This window comes from Myripristis murdjan, chromosome 4 (genome assembly GCF_902150065.1).
Source record: "Myripristis murdjan chromosome 4, fMyrMur1.1, whole genome shotgun sequence".
In the NCBI taxonomy this organism is placed as follows: Eukaryota; Metazoa; Chordata; class Actinopteri; order Holocentriformes; family Holocentridae; genus Myripristis; species Myripristis murdjan.
Genome location: NC_043983.1, coordinates 15185744 through 15205939, shown reverse-complemented (window position 1 = coordinate 15205939; position 20196 = coordinate 15185744). Strand labels below are relative to the sequence as shown.

Below are 20196 nucleotides of genomic sequence, written 5' to 3'. Positions count from 1 at the left end.
GCAGAGCGCACGGCCCAAGGCGTTGGTGTACGAAGATGCACTGCACTCCAGCAGCATCAGTACCAGCTCAGCGCCGCTAATCAGCCCAAACCGGGGGGACGGAGCAAAACACCGACTGTGTTGTCTAGTTTGTGCGGCGCCGGGGCTTCGGAGCGGCGGGATGGGGGACCAGAAGGTGAGCCCGGGCCGGAGGAACAGGTGTCTGTGATGGGCACCGCCGTCTCGGGGCGTAGCTATACAAAGAAAGGAGGGGGAGCAGTAGCGGGATAGTAGTTGGGGACGTTGTGGATGCGGTGCAGTCTTGAATTTCAGAGTCGCTTTTTTAATCAGGGTTTGTCCGAGTCCACCGTGAGGTAATGAATTAAATAATGACGTGAAGTCTTGAAAAGTGATTGTCTTCGGCTGAGAGGATAACCTGCCATTTTGGCTGTGACTGTCCAGGTTACCTCTGCGATAAAAAACAGCAGCGTCCGGCCGGCCTCGGCTGATCCGAAGTGAGATTGGTGTGTATCGAAAGGGGCTGGCAGGTCCGCTGTGTGTTTACCAGGGGATAATCAGTTTATGCGATGCAAGCTATCGATGAGGCGGACTTTGTTAACTGGATTAAGGGTGGACACGGTCATCACCGACGGGGGCCTTTGCGCAGCTTCTCTCGCATCAAGGAGCATCAAACCCGCTCGGTGCGTGAGGCGGTGGGTTTTCACTGTGGGACACCTTGGACAAAACAGCCCAGGACAGTCACTGTGTCCGAGGTATGATCTGCGCTATTACAGGCTTCATGTGTCGAGATCTTACGACACGGGTCTCCATGGTGGTGGAGCCGCATTATTAAATTATACATGCGCACCCTTCCGCCCATGAAGTGTCCTCCCAGCCTGCTCACAGAGAGAGGCCTGGGTGATCCCTTTCACAGATGCAGCAGGATGACTTGGAGACTCTCATATGGCATCTGGTCCAGAGAATAAAATGTAACCATCTGTCACAGAGAGAGAGAGAGAGAAAGACTGCAGGTTTTCATTGCAACCAAACACAACGCAAGGAGGTCTCACCACTTGGTTGGTTCCTTCTCTCTTAGTGAGCTCAGCTGGTGTAGTGTTTCACTGGGAAGAAAACCTGCATACTCTTGTCCCACTTTCTAATCCCAAAAGCCCAGAAATAGGGAGATCTAACAACAATATTGCAGTGTTTTTGCTAAATTATGGAAGCTTCCTACACAAATTTGTTTTTTCACGCATGTAAAAACCAATCATATACATATATACATCTCTCTCTCTCTCAGTGTCATGCTTGACGCTGCTCTAAATCAAATAAGGCTCTGGCAGAAAAATAAGCATTGGTCTGAATGGGAGACTATCTCGCTGATTCACAGCCGAAACAAAGTGATAGTGAGTCTAAGAACTGGCAGTGGTGGAAGTAAGAAACATGAAGAAGTTTTATTTGCTGTAACACACCTTTTTGACCATTTGGAAATGGCAATGATGGTATAGAGCTGAGATTCCTTGTTGTACTACCTTTAACAATCATCTTTTAGTCTCCTGGGATAATCGAGCCCACTGATGTTTGTGTTTTCAGTGTAGAGGGCTCAGATTTTGTCTTAAACTGCTCAGGCGTGGCAAATACTGACTTTAAAGCCCTGAATTTGTTGTGTGCACTCCAGGAATCTCTGCGTAAGATCACCAACACGCTGGCCTTAAAGAATGAGGAGATCACAAACTTCATCTGCAGCCTCAAACAGAGCCTCGACAACCTAGAGGTACATGCATTAAGTGCATTAGTGTCACTCCTCTCTGCTAACAAGCCGGGCATCAATTTCCCTTTGTCAGTGTATTCTTGTAACGGATCTGGGTGTCAGTGCTTCCTGTCTTAACTCAGTTGTGTGTTTAATACTAGATGAACTCCAACCGAGTCCAGGAGGATCTGGAGTCTGAGTTCAGCTCCCTCCACACTGTCCTCGATGAGCTGAAGGAAAACATGATGACGCGCATCAAACAGGAGAGGGCCAGCCGCACATATGAGCTACAGGTAACTGCTGTTTCATCGTTTCTTTTAACCTGCAAAATGACAGCAGATAGATTTTAGCCTGGACAGCTGTGGTCATTTAAGTGATTTTTTTTTTTTTTGTTTTTTGTTTTTTGCATGCATGAAAGCTTATTTATTAGTGACTGTCAAGACTTCCCAATCAAGATTTCCACATTGAAAATCTTAGCTGTTTCTTCTGTGGTGGGTCTTTTAACTGTCAGAAACTGACATTTTGTCAGTGTACATTACTGCATGTGGTTTTGTTTCAGTGTTGTTTCATCAACGCTCTTATCAAAGTTGTAACTGAAAAATAGTCTCAGAAGAGCAAAGTGAAAATTTCACCATTGTTGATTTTTCCCCTCAACAAAAACAAACAAAACACTACATCTAACAGCACACAAAAACAATAAGGAAATTTTACTTTAAAAAAAAGAAGAAGTTATGTGCACTTGGTATTTTGCCAAAAATGCTATTATATAAATGAAGACATTGGTGCAGAGATGGCATATCACCCTTTTGAGGGCAAAAAGTTTAAACTCTCAAAATGCTCGACAGGACAAATTTTAAACCAGTTCTTAGTTTCATTTGTGTAATATTTGATTTTACAGTTATGCTACCAAGTAACTCATTTGTATCACCCTATTTGGCTTTTGCAGAAATCATTTCCCTAGCAGTTGTACTGAGATAAATTATTTTTAGTACTACCCAGGCCAAATAAAGGGCTCAAATTTCCCAGGCATCATCCCTGATTTGAGGCCTACAGCTGGTTTTGCCTCAGGGATTGGATACAGTGTGCACATTTCCATCCTTGACTACTTCTCAGGCTCAGATTTTTTTCTTAAACTTTTTCCACTCCACCCACATTTTTAAGACCCATTTTAGTGGGAGACAGGGAACCTCAGAGGGAGATAAAAGGTCAGTGGTAGAGGTGGTAGTCATCATCTAAAAGCTGAGAACATATATATTGATTGCAGCTCAGCACTGTGCGTCAAGTTATTACAGTCATAAATCTGTAATAAACATTTTTAGGTGCCTAGTCAAATTCTGAAAGTTGTATATGGGGTTAGAACGTAATGATCCAAGGATATGAGGGCCATTCCCGTGCCTATTTATGTCTCATAAGTTTTTGCAGCAGTTTTTGGGTTGATACATTTTTTACCTCTTGAAAATTAATAGTAATGGTCAAAAATCCCTCCAAAATACCGCATGGAGACACCAAGACCTTTAGGAACACAACAGAAAAAATACATGCCGTGATTTGGTATAAAAACTTCTGATGTTTAGAGTTTTCTGTAAGAATTACATTTTTCAGAGATTAGATGGCAAGTCCTTCTGTCTGGAAATCGCTCAGAAACTCCCCTTAATTGTCAGTTTACCACGAAAACCAGACATCCTCCAAATGTTTCAGGGCTCTAGTTTGTGGTTGTAAAAATTTCATGAGGCTGTGATTATCTTAAAGGTCACAATAGGTCATTTTATACAATGACATCAAGTTTCAAAAAAATGGCCTCACTACAATAAAATGGCTACTATGGAGGCTAACATCATCACACATGAATAAAACTGTGCTCATTGAATCCACAGGAGTCTCAGCTTTCTAGTCAAACCCAATTTATGTGATTTCAAGAGTGTTTAGGCCCCAGTGTGCACAAATGCACCATTTTAGAATAGGCCAAAATAACACATTTGTATTACACACAATAATCTGTTTGTTTTTTGCCCCAAACTGCATGAGATTAGAATAAGGTGGGTGTGTGTGCAAAGGCCTGTGGGTGTCCACAGAACCCATTTTCATTCAGATATCTTGAGGTCTGAGGTCAAAAAAACCCCACTGAAAATGGCCATGCTTGTTTTTCCTTTGCAAAAAGTAAACTAACTTTGTGGCAATATCTAGTCCCTTTGCCAGCAACCTATCATGGCATACCTGGTATCAGTGGATTTCGTAGTTAGTCTAGCTTCAGTCTTGGTGCTGCCAGTGTTCACTCTAGCTTAAAGAAAAGCCCACTATAGCCTCTGAAAGACAGTATGTCAGCCAAGGACGCCAGCATCCATGAAGAGGTTAAACCCTGCAAGTGCCATTAAGCTTTAATTTATTTTGAAGGTACTCTATTTAGTCTATCTTTATTCATGACTATCTCGCTCTCTGGTGCATGCATTGAAGACTCAGGACCCTCAGGACCAAGACATGACTCTCAAATGATGCATCTAGCTCCGCAGACACAACACAGAACATAATAGTCCCATTATACTAAAGCGGAATAAGTCAGATGGGTGGAACTGACTCGTTTTTGTTACTCATCCTGGTGTTATCCTCAGAGTCAGCTGAGTTCCTGCTCCAAAGCCCTGGAGAGCTCCGAGGAGCTGCTAGAGCTGGCCAATCAGACGCTCTGCTCCTCTGAGACGGATGGTTTCACACAGGTAACTCATCAGCTGATCCAGAGCTGCTGCACTGTTCCCCATGCTCACTGTTTATAGCTGCACTTTTGTTATGATGGACGATGGTGCCTTACTACCAGCATAATTATTTTAACACAAACACCTGCTGCTTTGTGTTGTAAGTGTTGAATTACAACATGATGGGCTACAACTCAGATTTCTCTTCGCTCCGTATCTCTTCTCTCCTTTTTCCTTTCCCCCTGTGCTTCTCCTCTCCAGGCGGCCAAAGACATTAAGGATAGGTATAGTACTCAGCTGTCTATTGCTTCCCTTTTCTTTGTAGCAACCTTTAACCAATGAGCCATCTCATAATGTAGCGTGCATGCATTCAAACAAGTAGTCACCGCACCTGTTTTTTTTTGTTTTTTTTTTAAACAATACGCACAATGGAACATCCTCCACTCGAGCCTTTTGTCTTTGTTTCCCACTGTCTTCTCAAGTTGTGCCATCCTGTGTCAACCCCTCCCTGTATGAATGCTGCTCCCTCTCTAGCTTAGCTTTTAAATGTTGGTCAGGGTGATTTGTAGAGTGGTAGTGAGGTAGTTAAATGTACTTAGTGGACTCTAGTGGCCTTTAGTTAGAAAACAGTATTAGAGTCACCAGCTAGCGTTTCCACAGTTCTGCCTCTCATTCTGTAGAATAATGGATCATACTTGTTTCCACCGTGTGTGTGTGTGTGTGTGTTTGTGTCCTTGTGTGTCTCTTTGTTTGCAGCGTGACAATGGCCCCAGCCTTCCGCCTCTCCCTGAAGGCCAAAGCCAGTGACAACATGAGTCACTTGATGGTGGATTTCAGCCAGGAGAGAGAGATGCTGCGGGGCATCAAGTTTCTCCCAGGTCTGGTTGACTGTAGAAATGAAGACAGAGCAAGAAACGGCTGCAGACCGTAACTGTGTTGCGGTTCCTGCAGGCAGGGATTTAAGTTAACACCCACCAAATGCGAGTAAATGTTATCTTTAGAGGGTAAATCAGTTAATGTCACCCGATGTTCTGGCCACTAATTTTTTTTGAGTTGGGATGGGACAATATGTCGAGGCAGATCCTGATATCTGATATCTGCCAACCCATAACAGCTGTCACAGATATCCAGTACCGTCCCACCCATAACGGCTGATAATGGTATTAGTTTTGGTAAGAATCAATATGTGAATGCAGTGTCACATTGGCAGTAAATATGAGCAGTCAAAATACTTTTTGGTACTTTAATGATACCAATATTGCTTTTTAAAGCTTGTATCAGCCCATACTGATAATCTGCCTATATGTGAGGCAGTGACATTTGTATGCCTTGTGATATATACAGACGAGTACATTTTTTTATTGCCATTTACCAGATAGACTGTATTTTAGTTTACCAGCTGTTTAATGTGATCCAAAAAAGAGCACAAAAGGGCTGAGGAACTGTCTCCTCTCTCTTTCCTCCAGTGCCTGCCACTCCAGAGATCCAAATGTCCGAGTGCCAGGTGTGTGACAACACGGTGGCTATATCTTGGACCTTACCTGAGCCCGACAGCAAGATAGACCACTATATTCTGGAACATCGACGCACAAACCACGAGGGCCCGCCACGCATCAGAGAGGAGTATCCCTGGATGGTGGTGGAGGGGATACGAGAAATGGAGCACACACTGACGGGTAGGAGGAACGTTATACGTTATTTTGGGATTGATGCAAAACCCCGATGAAGCTGAACCAACTGGCATATTTTATGTTTTTTATTTATTTCTGTTTTTATTTTCAGGCCTGCGCTTTGACACGCGGTACATGACGTTCAGAGTGAGAGCGTGCAACAAGGCCGTCGCAGGAGAATTCTCTGAGCCCGTTACACTAGAAACACATGGTGAGAATACTTGGATTAGATGGTAGATCCCAGTCATAATGGAAAAAATAAAGAGTATGTTTGAAGGACAGCTCCAGTTTGTATTCAGACATCTGTTTGCATTCATTATGTTGTGGTATGAAAATCAACTTGGACTTGAAACGTGCTAAAGACAGGTAATTCATCGCAGTGAACATTGTCACCTAATTTGTTTTTGTTCAGGTTACTTTATAGTTGCACACACTGATCTGAAAAGTCAGCAAGTCTGCTTGTGCTCTCATGAAAAAGGAAGGCGCTTTCAGTCACACGGCATCCTTTTCAGTCTGTGTTTATATATTGTATATCAGCTGTGAATATTGGATATCGGAGCATCCTGCCTGCACATGAACGCACCAGCAGACCTTGACACTTTTCAGATCAGTGTGCACAGCCGTGAAGAATGAATGAAAACAGGTGAATGGAACCAGATGGCAGCCTTGAATATAAGAAAAGTGCATTCAACAAAAGCAAGTATGTTATAGTTTGAAAAACGATCAGTAGCAGTGTAAAGTGTGCTAAGTAGTGCAAGATCTAAAGCATGAACAGACGCTCTAGTTGTGTTTTTCTAAAAGGAGGATAATCAGGATATCATCATCAGTTGTAGTTATACAACACATGAAAGTCTTTCAGTTCCTGTTCATAAGCATATTACTTTGATGTTGCAGCCATATGTTACTCAGTTGTCTATGTGTTCATTTAACACCTGTCTCCTTTTTCACCCACAGCCTTCCTGTTCAAACTGGACTCTGGGTCGGCCCACCAGAACCTGAGGGTGGAGGACCTGAACGTGGAGTGGGACAGCAGTGGAGGGAAGATTCAGGACATCCGCAAGGACAAGAACAGAACCAACTCGCCGCTGCACTCCCCAGCCAGGTTTGTATGAATGTGAACGGGGCTGTCTTTGACCAACAGTGATTTGAACATTTCATAAGGCTTGTGGTCGTGTACTGTGTGTGCTCATTATCATTAAGCTACGATAACCTCAGAATTATTGATCTTTGTTGAGTCAAAGATTTTCTACCATTCGTCTCATTTGTAACCAGGACAGCTTTGATGTCACCTAAGAGAGCGCCCACTGCCCGGCCTGGCAGAGACAGATTCACAGCTGAGTCCTACACAGTGCTGGGTGAGCATACACACTATTACAGTGAACACACAGAGACTCACTCTCAGTGTGGATATTTGACATAACAAACAAAACAACCATATTTCTGTTGTATTTATTCTACTTCTAAATGTCCAGTTATACATAGTTTTAGTTATGTTAACATTTCCTGGAGACAGGGCTGCTCTGGAGGCAAAAACAGCATAACTGGCTGAGTTAAAAAGCAGCTGGCAGAGCCAAAGAACAAGTTTTTGTGACTAAGTTAAATCAGATCTAAGCACTTTGTAAAACGGGAAGCTGACCTTTCAGGTTCAGATTATCCACACGACCTGCTCACCCTCCAGGATCATGAGCACCGTGGTCATGCATGAATGAAAGAAGAAGCCCCTGTTGCTTAAGTTCATTTATATTTTGACCAGTTGGCTAACTTGGTCTCCAAAACAGCTTTGGCTCTGCTCATTCATGCATAAATCAGCCGAGCGGATTGCCAAAGTTGATGTCATCCCCACCACCTCTGGTTCACTCCCCTCTGCTCCAGTGCACTGCACATGATACTTGATATGACCAAACTGGGAACTGCACAGCTCCGATTGTAATATGTGATGGACTGAAGTGATAATTACCCTTCAGTCTGATTTTGGTGGAATTCAATAGAATTTATTGATTACATGCATTTCTGTTCACCACACTCCACTACAATACCCAGTATGTGTTCAATGCTTCCAACTATGAAGCGGGGGAATTTTCCTAGCAGACCTAGTAAAACTGATTTGAGCTCCTTGTATGGTGATGCAACAAAACAAAACATCACTTTAGTTGCAAGTAAGCCTACCAGCAAATGTTGTGCAAGGGAAATTTAATAGCTAGTGATAGTTATTGACTTTGGTTGTGTACTCCTGTGTACTGCCACCGTCACAGTGATTTTGGTATGCTTTTTTATAGTGAGGGGCAAGAAATGTTGTTTATCTGTGTTTTAAAGTACATTTTCCTGTATTGACGCCTTTTCCCTCGAATATAAAACAAATTGTACATGATCTAACTGCTTATGTAACTGTGGATGCCGAAAGATGATTTTCAACACAATCTGCTGCTTTGTTTAGAGGATGTAAGATGTGGCCCCCCTGTCTATTTTGAAAATGGTGCTAGCCTCTGGGAAACCAGTGAGGAGATTTTGGTTAAAACTTTTGTTTGGGCCCCCAGTTTCTGCCTCCAGAGCAGCTCTGCCTCCAGGAAATGTTTATGTAACTAAAATTCATGTCTACACACTGACAAACATTTCAAGAAATGGTGGACTGCAAATGTCCTGAAATATAATAACTGTACAGATATGTATCAAATCACCTTCTCCCCTCTGAAACGACAGCTGACACCGTGATAGATGCTGGCCAGCAGTACTGGGAGGTTCGGTTTGACAAGGAGAGCAAGGCCTTCGCCGTAGGTGTTGCGCTGCGGAGCCTGGGTCGATTTGACCAGCTGGGGAAAAGCAGCGCTTCCTGGTGCATCCATCTGAACAACTGGCTGCAGCAGAGCCTCACAGCCAAGCACAACAACAAGGCCCGGACCCTGGACTGCCCCATTCCGGACCGTATAGGAGTCTACTGCAACTACGAGGAGGGTAAGATGATACCAGTATGTAGACAAACAGTGTTAGTGCTTAAATGGTCACAGATTGTCATAGTTTTGGTGTGTTTGAACTTAAGCTGAATTCCCAAACTCCTTAAAAAACTATACACACAGGCAACTTGCTAATTTCTGCAAAACAAAGATATTCAGATATATAAAAGTAGTTCTGTGAATACAATACAATACCACTTGAGAAAAATTTTTACAGAAGATCAAACAATGTTTTGAGGGCAGTAGGTACTATTGTGGTGACAGTTAGGATCAAAATGTTTGTCTTTTATGAGTCTTTGTTGTCGTAACAATGCAGTCAAGCTTATTGTTCAGTATTAGTTTTACTGCATATAAAGTGAGTTTTTGTGATTTGCCTCCTCATTTCCCTCAAGGCACACTGTCTTTCTACAACGCCAAAACCAAGCAGCTAATGCACACCTTCAGAACCAAGTTCCAGCAGCCTATCATACCAGCCTTCATGGTGAGAAATTACCCTTAAAATTGTCCAAAGAAATTAGATGTTATCTGAATGAATGATATGATCTGTTATGATCCCATCAGTTTTCTTGTTTAGTTGAATATTGCTGTGCTGCCCCCTGCAGGTGTGGAACGGTAGTTTCTCAGTCCAGACGGGCCTGCAGGTTCCCAGCGTGGTGCAGAGCGGCCAGAGGAAGAACAGCGGCACCAGCAGCTCCAACGCCAGCCTCACTTAGACGCATCCAGCCAGCCAGCTGGACGCCTGCCCAGCTCTGCCCAGCCACAGTCACCTACTGCAGAACATTACCTCTGCCCGGGCTGCGGTCAAAGCCATATCATGGAAGAGTTAAATCACTGGAACACGATGGTCGGGCTGTTCCACATCTAAGTCTGTGTTGCATGATGACAAAAATGGTTTGGGGGAATAAGTGAATCATCTGACCCCACAGTGACAGAATTCTTCAGTTTTATGACTCTGGCTGTTGTCACGCTTGGGACACATTAAGCGTAGTCTCGTTTTTTGCTCTCCACACATTCGTTTAGCACTGTCCCACTGCTACTAGAGCAATGGTTTAGCGCTGGCCGCTGCCCCCCAGTCCCATCTCCAAACTTATCATCATACTGTCATGCAGCCAGCTGCAGGTGTACGATCAAGCCCTGCCTTGTCTAACTCTGCTCTCTCCCTGTGCCTTCCTCATCTCATATCCAAAGGCCAAATCAGGTGATCCACAGCAACATGCTAATATTTCAGTGCAAGAGATGGTCTCCTTTGTGCAACTTAAAACAGCGTATCGTGTCAGTGTCCATGTAATATAGCTCAGTAGTAATTATCCCATACTGAATCTTCTTCCTCTGAGTTTTTATGTAGTGCAAAGTCAACCCACACGGCAAACCTATGTAACCCAAATAACTGCTCGTAGACAATGCTACTGTATAAAATGTAGTTCATTGCTTAATCAGGAACATTATGGACTCTAGACTATACTTTGCCAGCCAACTAGTGGACTATGAAGCTGAAACTAGATCAGCAAAGTGGAGATGTGGTGTTGCGATACTTGACAAAGACCCATGTAGAGAAACAGTATTTGCTGTAATTCACTTTGTAGTCAGGTGGCACTTCTGTTGTGCAGCAGACTTGAGTCTCCAGCCTCCTACTGACGTCGTACTGAATTAGTTTTCTTAATTCAAGTCAGTGTTGGCTGTTGGTGTTCATCTGACGACCTCACTCCGTACAAAGAGAGGGGGCTGTTTCTCAAAAACAGTGTTGCTTCTTGTAGTTCGAGTCATCAGCTCTTTGGACATCTATTCAAGGCTTTAGGAACGACTGTAATTTACAAATTATATTAACCGTAGGTCTGCCTGTCCTCTAATGCCTGTTTTTACATATGTGTGCCCACCTAACATCACTGTTTTATTTCCTGAAGAAAGAAGCCAACATGAGCAGGGGACCAGCCTGACGCTGTCCTCAGTCCTAATATAACACATAGCTTAGCCAGAATCGTTAGAAAACAAGCTGTATTTAGAGACTTGTTAACCCAGTCTGGGGTATTTCTGGGTGAGAAATAATGGTGAGAGGTGACTGACTCTGGAAAGTGTTTACTGCTGTTATAAAGTCCCTATTTGTGCACCACTTCAACTCTGGGTCGCTTTTATATTCTAAACTATGGTACAGTCTTGCTCTGTCATGTTGCTCTTTCTGTATGCATCCCCTAAACACTTATAGCCTGCAATGCTTTAAATACACTTCCAGTTGAGAATAATTATCTTTATTTCACATGTAAAAGTAATTTCACAATGTATTGTAAATAGTTTTAATTTTTTCCACTATAATGTATCAGTCATTGAGGTAATAAAGGAGTAAGAGAACATGGGCTCCGATGAATAAGTGAGTGAGACAGCGTGAGAGAAAACTGGTATGGTCATTTGTAGAGTATGAAACACCAAGGGTGTCATAACATCGGAGAGTAGCTGGCTGAAAATAAATATTATTAGACAGCGTTTTTGACCAAATACAGTTTTCTTTGATTTCTTGTGTTTCATATCTATATATATACAGCTGAAAGCCAACTCTAATCCCTGTGATTTCTATAATTCAGGTATATAGTATAGAGAGGCAGTAATGTATTGACTACAGTTACAAATACAAAGGCAAGACAAATTTATCTTTACAAAAGTGAAAGTTTTTTTTTACACAACGGCCAATGATAATAAAAAAATATAGATAATATGGTACAACTGAATTTAAAAAAAAACTGTTGTAAAGGTCGCAGTGCAAAATCTACAGGAGAAACATGGTGAAGGTAATGTGACATGTACAACCTTATTTGCACACAGTTAATTTGCCACTGACTTTACTAGGAGGACAAATCAATAACATGTTTATCTTCTGAGAGGTTTCACCGACAGCTGGCACACAGCCAGGAGCAGAATCAGCCATGATGTAGTGAAGGCAGAGACTGGAGAGCATCTCCACCCCAGTTCACCCAGAGGTACCCACAGATTCCCATCCCAGGTCTTAGCCTCACAGAGACCAGCAGTATTCACAAAGTGACAGCATTTTTGATTCCGTGCTCATCCTTCAAGGCTGGCCGGAAGGGACCGATGGGAGTGGCTCTGAACTGTCGGGAGGCCGTCGCTGTGGCAGATCCTTACTAATGACGGCTTGGTCATGTTTCCACCAGCAGAGGTCACTCTTGAAGCTTCCGAATCTTTTCAAATTTCACTTTGAGCTCCTCTGATATTGCTGAGGGTGAGACAAGATTGTGTCAAACTACGACAAAGAAATGACAAGTTTCTAAAACAGGACAGATAATAACAAAAGACAGATTATTATAGGTGCTGCATTTCTCTGTCTCAGGCATAGTGGTGCTCTGAAGGGAGTGAAGCCTCACTGCCAGCATCAAATCAACGAGGCGGTGAAGTCCTGCCTCTCCAAAGTGAGGACTTACATTGTACACGATGGTCAGGCTGGACTGAAGGCAGAGAGTAAGCCCTCGTCTTCCCGCTGGGGTTGTCTGTGGTGGAGGAGGAGGCGGGGAAAGAGCGAGGAGCAGCAGTACGAGTAGGAGGCATCAGTGCTTGCCTTAGACTTGGCTTGTCAGGTTCTGAAAAACATGACAGATAAATGAGTGTGTATGTATAAGACAGATAGGTAGATACACACAAAGAAAAACAGTTGAGTGGGTACGCAGGGGCTCAGCAACTCACTTGGCAGATCTGTGCACGATGAAAGCCGCTCAGCCTCTTCTTTCATTATGTCTTGCACTGTTTGAACACAGACGTAAGAGTAAGCTGCAGCCATGGAAAAAATGCAGTCACACCTGTTGTTTATGTTTGCTTGTGAGTAAATGGGTGAATGGCAAGAGTGATGATGGATGGACTGATGCGTGCAGAGGGTGGCTGCAGTCGTGTGGTACTTACATGCATCTTCATTCATATACAGACACTCTCCTGTGTCTGGCTCTGGCTCTGCTTTAGAAAACGGAATAAGCTTTCTTGGAGCTACAGTGAGAGATAATGTTTAATCATTATTATGTGGGTCATATAAGAAATATCCAGGGAGCAAGGTACTTCAATACATGAATAACAAAGGAAGGCTAACATTTGACATTCAACAACATCCAAAGCAGATGCAGGAGGAGGAATTTCTACTTGCAGTCATTGAAGCTGACAAATATTTGTGTGACTTAAAAGATAGCATTCCTTGTGTCAAAACAAACTGGTTTGACGAACAGTTCAAGTATTTTAGTGGGTGCGTGTTTGTGTGTGTGTGTGTGTGTGTGTGTGTGTGTGTTCCTGGGCAAAGTACCTGGTTTAGGAGGTAATGTCTGAGAAAGGACAGGGTTTGATAGGGCACACTGAACACTTTTCTCTCCATTTTCTTCATTGGAATGAATAAATACTGTAGGGAGTAGAGATTCGAATGGCTTGTATTAGTCACAAAATAAGAGACTATCTATGTAATTATATAGCATTATTGTTAAGAAGGAAATGAGTGAGTATTTGAGACAAAAAGGAGACAAAAGAAAGTGGGAAAGACGGAGAAAATGAGCTGAAAGTGTTTCGTACAGATGTTGCTGTCATACGCGTTCTCCATGATGAGAGGAATCAGAGTTCCACTGGTTTTTTCCACTAAGTAGTTGATCACGTCATGCAGTGTAGCGCAGGGGATCTGCACACAAGACAACTGCTTTTAACAATTTAATCAAACAGAAAACAAAAAGTGATGCACATAAAGAGCTATTTTAAATCTCTGTAATTTAAACCAGCACAGGAGATGAGATGCGATCAGCCACTACAGCCACAAAATTAAAATAAAACTTTAAGAATAAAACTCAAGTTTTGACATATAAAGAAATGAATTGCTGAAGCTGAAATTCTTAACCATCAGCTTCATAATATAATAATATTAGGAATAATATTACTATGGTGACTGAACATACAACAGGAAAGCATACATATTATGGTTTATTGCCTTCCTGTGTTTAATCAGTGATATTTGTGTTGCCCTTGTTCTCTCTCACCTAAACATTAACAAAAACTTCAGCTGCTTCAATAATATAATTTTACTTTCTTGTCTGATGTATGCAGCGGTGATGGATTACTTGACCTCTTTTAATCAAAATTGAGGTTTCTCATGTTAAATATATGTTATGCTGTGTGAGGTGGCCAAAAAGCAGTGGACTTGAACTGTGGTCTTATGATGAGGTAGTTCTTGACTTCCGCAATATTAACCCAGGACTACAAAGTGTTCCTCTTAACTTACTGGTCGTTTTAATTCAGTTGCAGAGAGCAGTGTGGCAAGTAAACAGTCTCGACTACTGTGGCACAAAAATATTGAACAAGCTTTGAACTTGTCTCTTTAATACTCACAGGATTTTCCACATCGATGGTAAAGCCCCCATCATGCTTGCGATTCACAAGGTAGTGTCTCACTATAGGTCTGATGGAGGAAGACAGACAAAAAGGAAAGGACATAAATGAACAAATCAACAAAATAAAAGTGGATTAGTATTGCAATTGTGTCACCTAATGGGTACTGTCAAAGTAAACCACCATAAATAGTTTTCTCACTGATGCTGGTTCTGCAGACTAACAGTGGTGAAACAGTGATTCTTAGCCAACATATGGCCCCTCTGAATTCAAGAGATCATCATAGAAATGAAATTAAAACCTGGTGATTGACAGGGGCTTAGCATAATATGGCTAACATCACATATATGTCACCCAAGCCAGTGGTCATATGTGCCTTTTTGATCAGGATATTTCCAACAACTTAGAGGACACGGCTTCAACCAAGAACCACGTACATCAACTACAAATCTGTACTGTTGTTGTTACTACAATTTCCCCGCTGTCCAAGGGATTCCAAATTTATGAGAAAATGCACTCCATATTCCAGACCCAGCAGAGCTCTTTCACTGTGATCAGAATAAAACTGAATCCCGTTTTTGGAAAATTGGATTATATTGTATAGAGGTGGATGTGACCAACATATGTTATTGAGTCATGTGACAGGGATGTTTGTATTTTGTGTGCACGTACCCATTAAGGTCCTGTCTGGTAGTGACAGCGAAGGAGTTTCCAGTGGAGCCGGGCCTCAGCAGGAGGTTTCCTTTGTCAGCATATTTCTCCAACATAACCTCTGCTTCTATACGGGACACTGGGTAGTAACACCTGCAGGATGACAGCAAAGGTGGTGATGGGAAAGATGGAAAAACTGCAGGAAACCTGATTATATAGCACATTATCATTCATTACATGTAATTCAGGAGGCCTCCCAGTGAAGAATAAAGGAAAAATTAAATCAACCAAAGAAATAAATATATTAAAGCAGTATTAAGATACTTAAAAAAAACAACAACAACAACAAAACAAGCGTGTTCAGACAGAAAGTTCCAGACCTCGGGACCACAATATCTAAAAGCAGACTTTTTAAACGTGTGTTAGGCAGGGCTAACAGGTTGCTGTGTGAGGATCTGAGACTCAGGGCCAGAACGTACTGTATGTTACACTCGTAGTAGAAACATAAAAAGTTGCACGGATGTTAAGGTATTAATATACCATATAAATGCTATATAAATACCATATAAATATAGGTATTTATATAGCAAGAGTAATTTAAGGTTAACTCCACTGAAGAGACTTGAAAGCTGGTGTGATGTGTGATGTGGTCTCTGGCTTCAGTTCAAGTCACAGCATGAGTGGCAGCAATTTGTGCTATTTATAGATCAGTTCATGGCGTGCTGGAGGTGTAACAGTAGTAAGGCCAAGATGTACCAAATGCATGGATGAGTTTCTAACAATCAACTTAGCACAAACTTTAGAGACATTGCGAAGATGAAAGTAGGTGCTTTTGAATAACTACTACTATTACTAAAAAGCAATGTCACTGCAAAAGATGACAGCTACATTTGTGACTTGGATTTTGGTATTGGTGGAGAGATGGTGTACGTAAGTGAGTAAACTTTTGCCTCTGAGGGCCAACAGCAAGAATTTCAGTTTTGTGTCTATTGAGCTGGAGAAAATTCGGCAACATTCAAAAATTGCTATTGATACAGTTGAAAATGAGGTCAACAGATTTGTAGTCATCAGGGACTGGAGACAGATAGAGCTGGTTGTCATCTGCATATTGGTGTAACCAGGTACTGTATTTATAGATAATCCTGACAAGGAGGACCATGCAAATAGATGAAGACTGAGGAGAAAAGCAGGCCAAGGGTTGCCCTCTCTTTACCATGCATGACACCCTATACCGGAAATAAGTGTAGTGCAGTTTAGTGTTTGTGGTTACTAAGACAGGATCTTAACCCGTGGCATTAACTTGATACACAATGTATCAAGTCAAACTTGATAATACGTACATTTCTGGGTTTGTATGTATGTCACAACAAGAAGAGAAAAGTTTCAACCAAAACTCACAAAGGTCCTGTCTGACTAGGGTGTACTCACGCTGGCATGTCTGGTTTGAGGGTCACGTAGAGGCTGGAGTCAGCAGGTGGAGAGAGCGTCTGTCTTCTTGTCCCTTCTCTCTTTATGGTCTCTTTTAGCACGTGGATCTGACCAGGCAGCAGGTTGCAGGAGGAGGGTACTGACAACTGGAGGGAGACACAGGCAGAATTCACCATGGCCATAAAAAAGCCCCAATTCTTTGGCACAACTGAGTGATTATTGTTTTAAATGCACCTTTGCAAATGTAAAATGTGGTTATCTTCATTTGTGCTGATGTTAACTGCATCATACTCTGTTGAAACCATTAATAATTTGCGAGTGTAGTCCCTACAAGCTATCATGCTATACGCATTTTGATATTTTACTATTGTTTAATTGCAAAGGCACAAAACCTGAGATGATAATTGTGTTTTAAAAAGTTCATCATGGATATTAAACATCACAGTCACTGACCTCAGCCACAGAGTGGATATACGCCTTCCAAAGCTCACGAGCCTCAGCGGTAGGGGCCTGTGATAAGGAATGAGAAGAGAAAAAATATTAATACGGTTCATTTTTCACAAGTGAGTAATGGTTTATACTTTGTAAAATATTCGCTTACAGTGAAATTGAATTCTCCGTCTTTCAGTCGAAGGCTGAGTCTGGCTACACCTACTTTATGGTCCCAGCTGTTGTCATCTGTTATCGAGATGAAGCCACTGAGGTCTAACTTCTCTATGTACTGTTGAAACACACACACACACACGCAGCATCAGACATCACATTTTCAAAGTTTGGCCTTATCAAGATGAAATTTAATTAGTCAAAACGTCCAAACCCATCCCTTTTCTTAACTTCATCCTTCACAAGTGAACTTACGTTGGAGTCTTTGTTGCTGTTGAAAAAGAAAAGAGTGTTTCCACACAGGCAGGTCCACAGTTTCCGAGATGCCTGTACACACACATACACACACAGACACACAGAGAGGGAGAGAAACAACATGATAAATTTAATTTGTGGTAATAAAATGATAAAGAGTGTATGAGTGTGTGTAACCAGGAAATGTACAAGTGAATTTGTGTAATAATGCAATGATGCAAGTCCTGAGATAAAGAAATCCTGTAAAAGGCAATGAGTGACGAGTTTGTTAACCATTGATTAGAAAGTAGGGGAAAACCCAAACAGGCAGTGTTAGTGATTTTTTTGGCTGAACTGACTAGACAGATTTTAACCTGCAGGGAATCATCTTTATTGCCTTTCTGGGTGTTATAAGATATGTTGTGAATGTTGAACCACCACTCTTAAAGCTGTATTAAGAACATAGGCTCTGACATCAAAATATAGAGTTGAAATAGATCAATAACTTGAATAAAAGGTAAGGAGGTAAAATCATATCAGAAAGTGAGTCTATGTGGTGTCTATTGCCTGCTTGAGCCTTCACAGGTTGATTTCTGTCTGTTCACAACCTGTTTTAATCTTAACGGCACCTCGGGCAAAAAAAGCAGTCAAACCAGTTGGAGAAAAAAACAAGTGATGCTGTTGCTGCCTTCCACTGGAAAATCAAAGTCCAACAGCCTCTTACTTACCCGGAACTATGCATCAAGTCACGTCACACCGCCCATGGAAAACAAGTCTTATCTCAGTCAAGGGTGGCACTCTTTACACTTCAGATTTCTGAGTTAAGCATTTAACTAGCAAAGCCAAGTATGCAAACAGTCTGCTGCACAGGCTTATAAACATTTATCCAAGCAATTAATTTCCATTACTCTCTACTAATGCATTGATAAGAACGGGCAACTGTAGATATATGGACACAAAATAAACCTTTTCCCATACGGAACAATATTGATGCCCTTTGTGACACAGACAAATCAAGCATGGCCACATGCACACCACGTAGTGCAATCTTATGTATTCTTAAAGTATGTTTTGAATGTCAGCGTACATAATGAAACACACCAGGGTTATTGAAATCTCAGTGCAAGGTGGCCTGGCATCCTCCACACATAAACTAGATGCCAGTCAGTCAAGTGGAAATAGCGTACCCCCCCTCCAACACCACCATCAAAAACAACCCAGTTTTAAATTTAAGAAGACTGTCTCAAGTAAATTAAAAATAAATAAATAAATAAATAAAACAATCTTTTTAGATTTTTTAATATTTTCTAGGGAATTTGAGAATTTGGTATATCTAAAGACATGTGTTATATCTTCATGTAAAGGAATAAGCCACACAAAAACTTGGTATCTAATGAAATAGCGAGTAGTCAATGAACATCTGACCATGTTGTCAATAATAAATAACAACAAAACAAACACTGTAAGCTGTCAGATGGGCTACCTTGTCTTTGAATGACCTCTTTTCCAGGAATCCCTCGTAATAGCAGTGTGAGAGCTCGGTCCTCTTCCGCCCTGGTCGCGCGGCCATCCTGAGTCAGATGTGGGACAGGGACAACTCCACCACTGGATGGACACTTAAAGGAAATTAATTAAATTATATGCGCTGATTCAGACGCTGGAATTTGACAGAAGCTTCCGTGTCAGGATGTTCCGTGATACTGACTTGCGGGCTTTGCTACACTGGACTGAAACTGTCACCTGTCTTTCAACACGGCGACGGGAGGTCACCTGCAGCGCCGCCTTCGCTGATTGGTGGGCTCGTTGAGTGGGCGGGTCTTGCAGGTGAGCCTCTTGACGTAGAGGCTCTGCATTTCGCAACGAAGGAAATCCACACTTATTATATCGGCTCGCGGAAATCACCTTTTGTTTTGGATCAGCCCCAAGTCAAACCTATTGCAGAAGATGGTTTTGAGCTATTAGAATATCTAAAACGTTTCGAGCTGTGCATGTGTAGGCGACTGATATGAAATACTACATTTTGAAAAAATGTGAATAGCTACTTTCTCTCTCCATTTGCTTCTGACAACAGGCTTACAGCTTGTGCACTTTGCCACTCATAATAGCCTACTTTTGGAATGAATGTACGGCTACACTGCATTTTTGAAAACAGGCTTTCTCTCAGTATATTCTGATGTAGCCAACATGTGGGTTAGAGCTGTTTGTAAAATAGAACTCACTACATGCCACTAAACTTTAGTTTGTGTTTAAGTCTTGATTTAGATCATGACTGGAAAATTTGATTATCTTATTTGATTAAGTGAATTTCATCGGGGACCATGTAGCCTACATTCTTTAGGCAAAACAGGTTTTGAGTCAGATTTAGCTCAAAAACAAATTTTCATTTGCCGCTGTTCCAGGCAGGTGCAGAATTATCCTATATTCACCTTTGTTTCTCGTTACTGTTGTTGTTATTGTCCTTATGTCGGTACCAGTCTTTTCAAAATGAATATATAAGATGGCCAAATAGACTACTTTACACCGTGTAAAATCCACCTGGCTCCATAGTATCGACTAACCTGCTCATCAGCTGCCTGTAATGAAACTTCACACTACTAGACTTGTATTCCCAGGCCGGGCTGGCAGCTTGGAGCCAGGACAAACGCTGGTGGTTTGCTGCCCTCCGCAGGCTGTGTCCCGCTAATTTGCTTCTCCTCGGAGATAAAGAAGAACATCGCGGGGTAGCGAGGAAAGACACAATAAGACACACTCAAGTATGGGACAAGGACATGCATGTCACCCCGAATAACTTAATCACTTGTCCCAGAGCATTTACAGTGTTTGTCTACACAGGAAGCCCCCTGTGTGGGCTGTGCTTTGTGTTTTAACCTGCCTCAAGCACCAGGCAGCGGATGGTTCAA

The 20196-nt window shown here is 42.1% G+C and overlaps 2 protein-coding genes across 3 annotated transcripts; one reads left to right on the top strand and one right to left on the bottom strand.

Moving 5' to 3' along the window:
• On the top strand, positions 1 to 11374 carry fsd1 (fibronectin type III and SPRY domain containing 1). Of its 2 annotated transcripts, none has more exons than XM_030049319.1 (13): positions 1 to 175; positions 1658 to 1753; positions 1891 to 2022; positions 4336 to 4437; positions 4675 to 4697; positions 5170 to 5291; positions 5880 to 6089; positions 6196 to 6294; positions 7038 to 7185; positions 7356 to 7438; positions 8781 to 9032; positions 9424 to 9512; positions 9634 to 11374. In XM_030049319.1, the coding sequence occupies exons 1-13, from the start codon at positions 161 to 163 to the stop codon at positions 9742 to 9744; spliced, it is 1482 nt and encodes a 493-aa protein (XP_029905179.1). In that variant the 5' UTR covers positions 1 to 160; the 3' UTR covers positions 9745 to 11374. The 2 variants fall into 2 exon arrangements, with proteins under 2 accessions (XP_029905179.1, XP_029905178.1); XM_030049318.1 differs by lacking the exon at positions 1 to 175 and adding an exon at positions 282 to 752.
• A 222-nt stretch (positions 11375 to 11596) lies between these two features.
• stap2b (signal transducing adaptor family member 2b) lies at positions 11597 to 20004 on the bottom strand. The gene is made up of 15 exons (XM_030049322.1): positions 19855 to 20004; positions 19037 to 19228; positions 18780 to 18912; positions 17318 to 17389; positions 17061 to 17180; positions 16913 to 16969; positions 16460 to 16605; positions 15053 to 15184; positions 14381 to 14450; positions 13577 to 13679; positions 13317 to 13409; positions 12929 to 13009; positions 12716 to 12772; positions 12457 to 12612; positions 11597 to 12251 (listed from the first exon to the last, which is right to left on the bottom strand). The coding sequence occupies exons 3-15, from the start codon at positions 18864 to 18866 to the stop codon at positions 12196 to 12198; spliced, it is 1230 nt and encodes a 409-aa protein (XP_029905182.1). The 5' UTR covers positions 18867 to 18912; positions 19037 to 19228; positions 19855 to 20004; the 3' UTR covers positions 11597 to 12195.
• Positions 20005 to 20196: the final 192 nt, after the last annotated feature.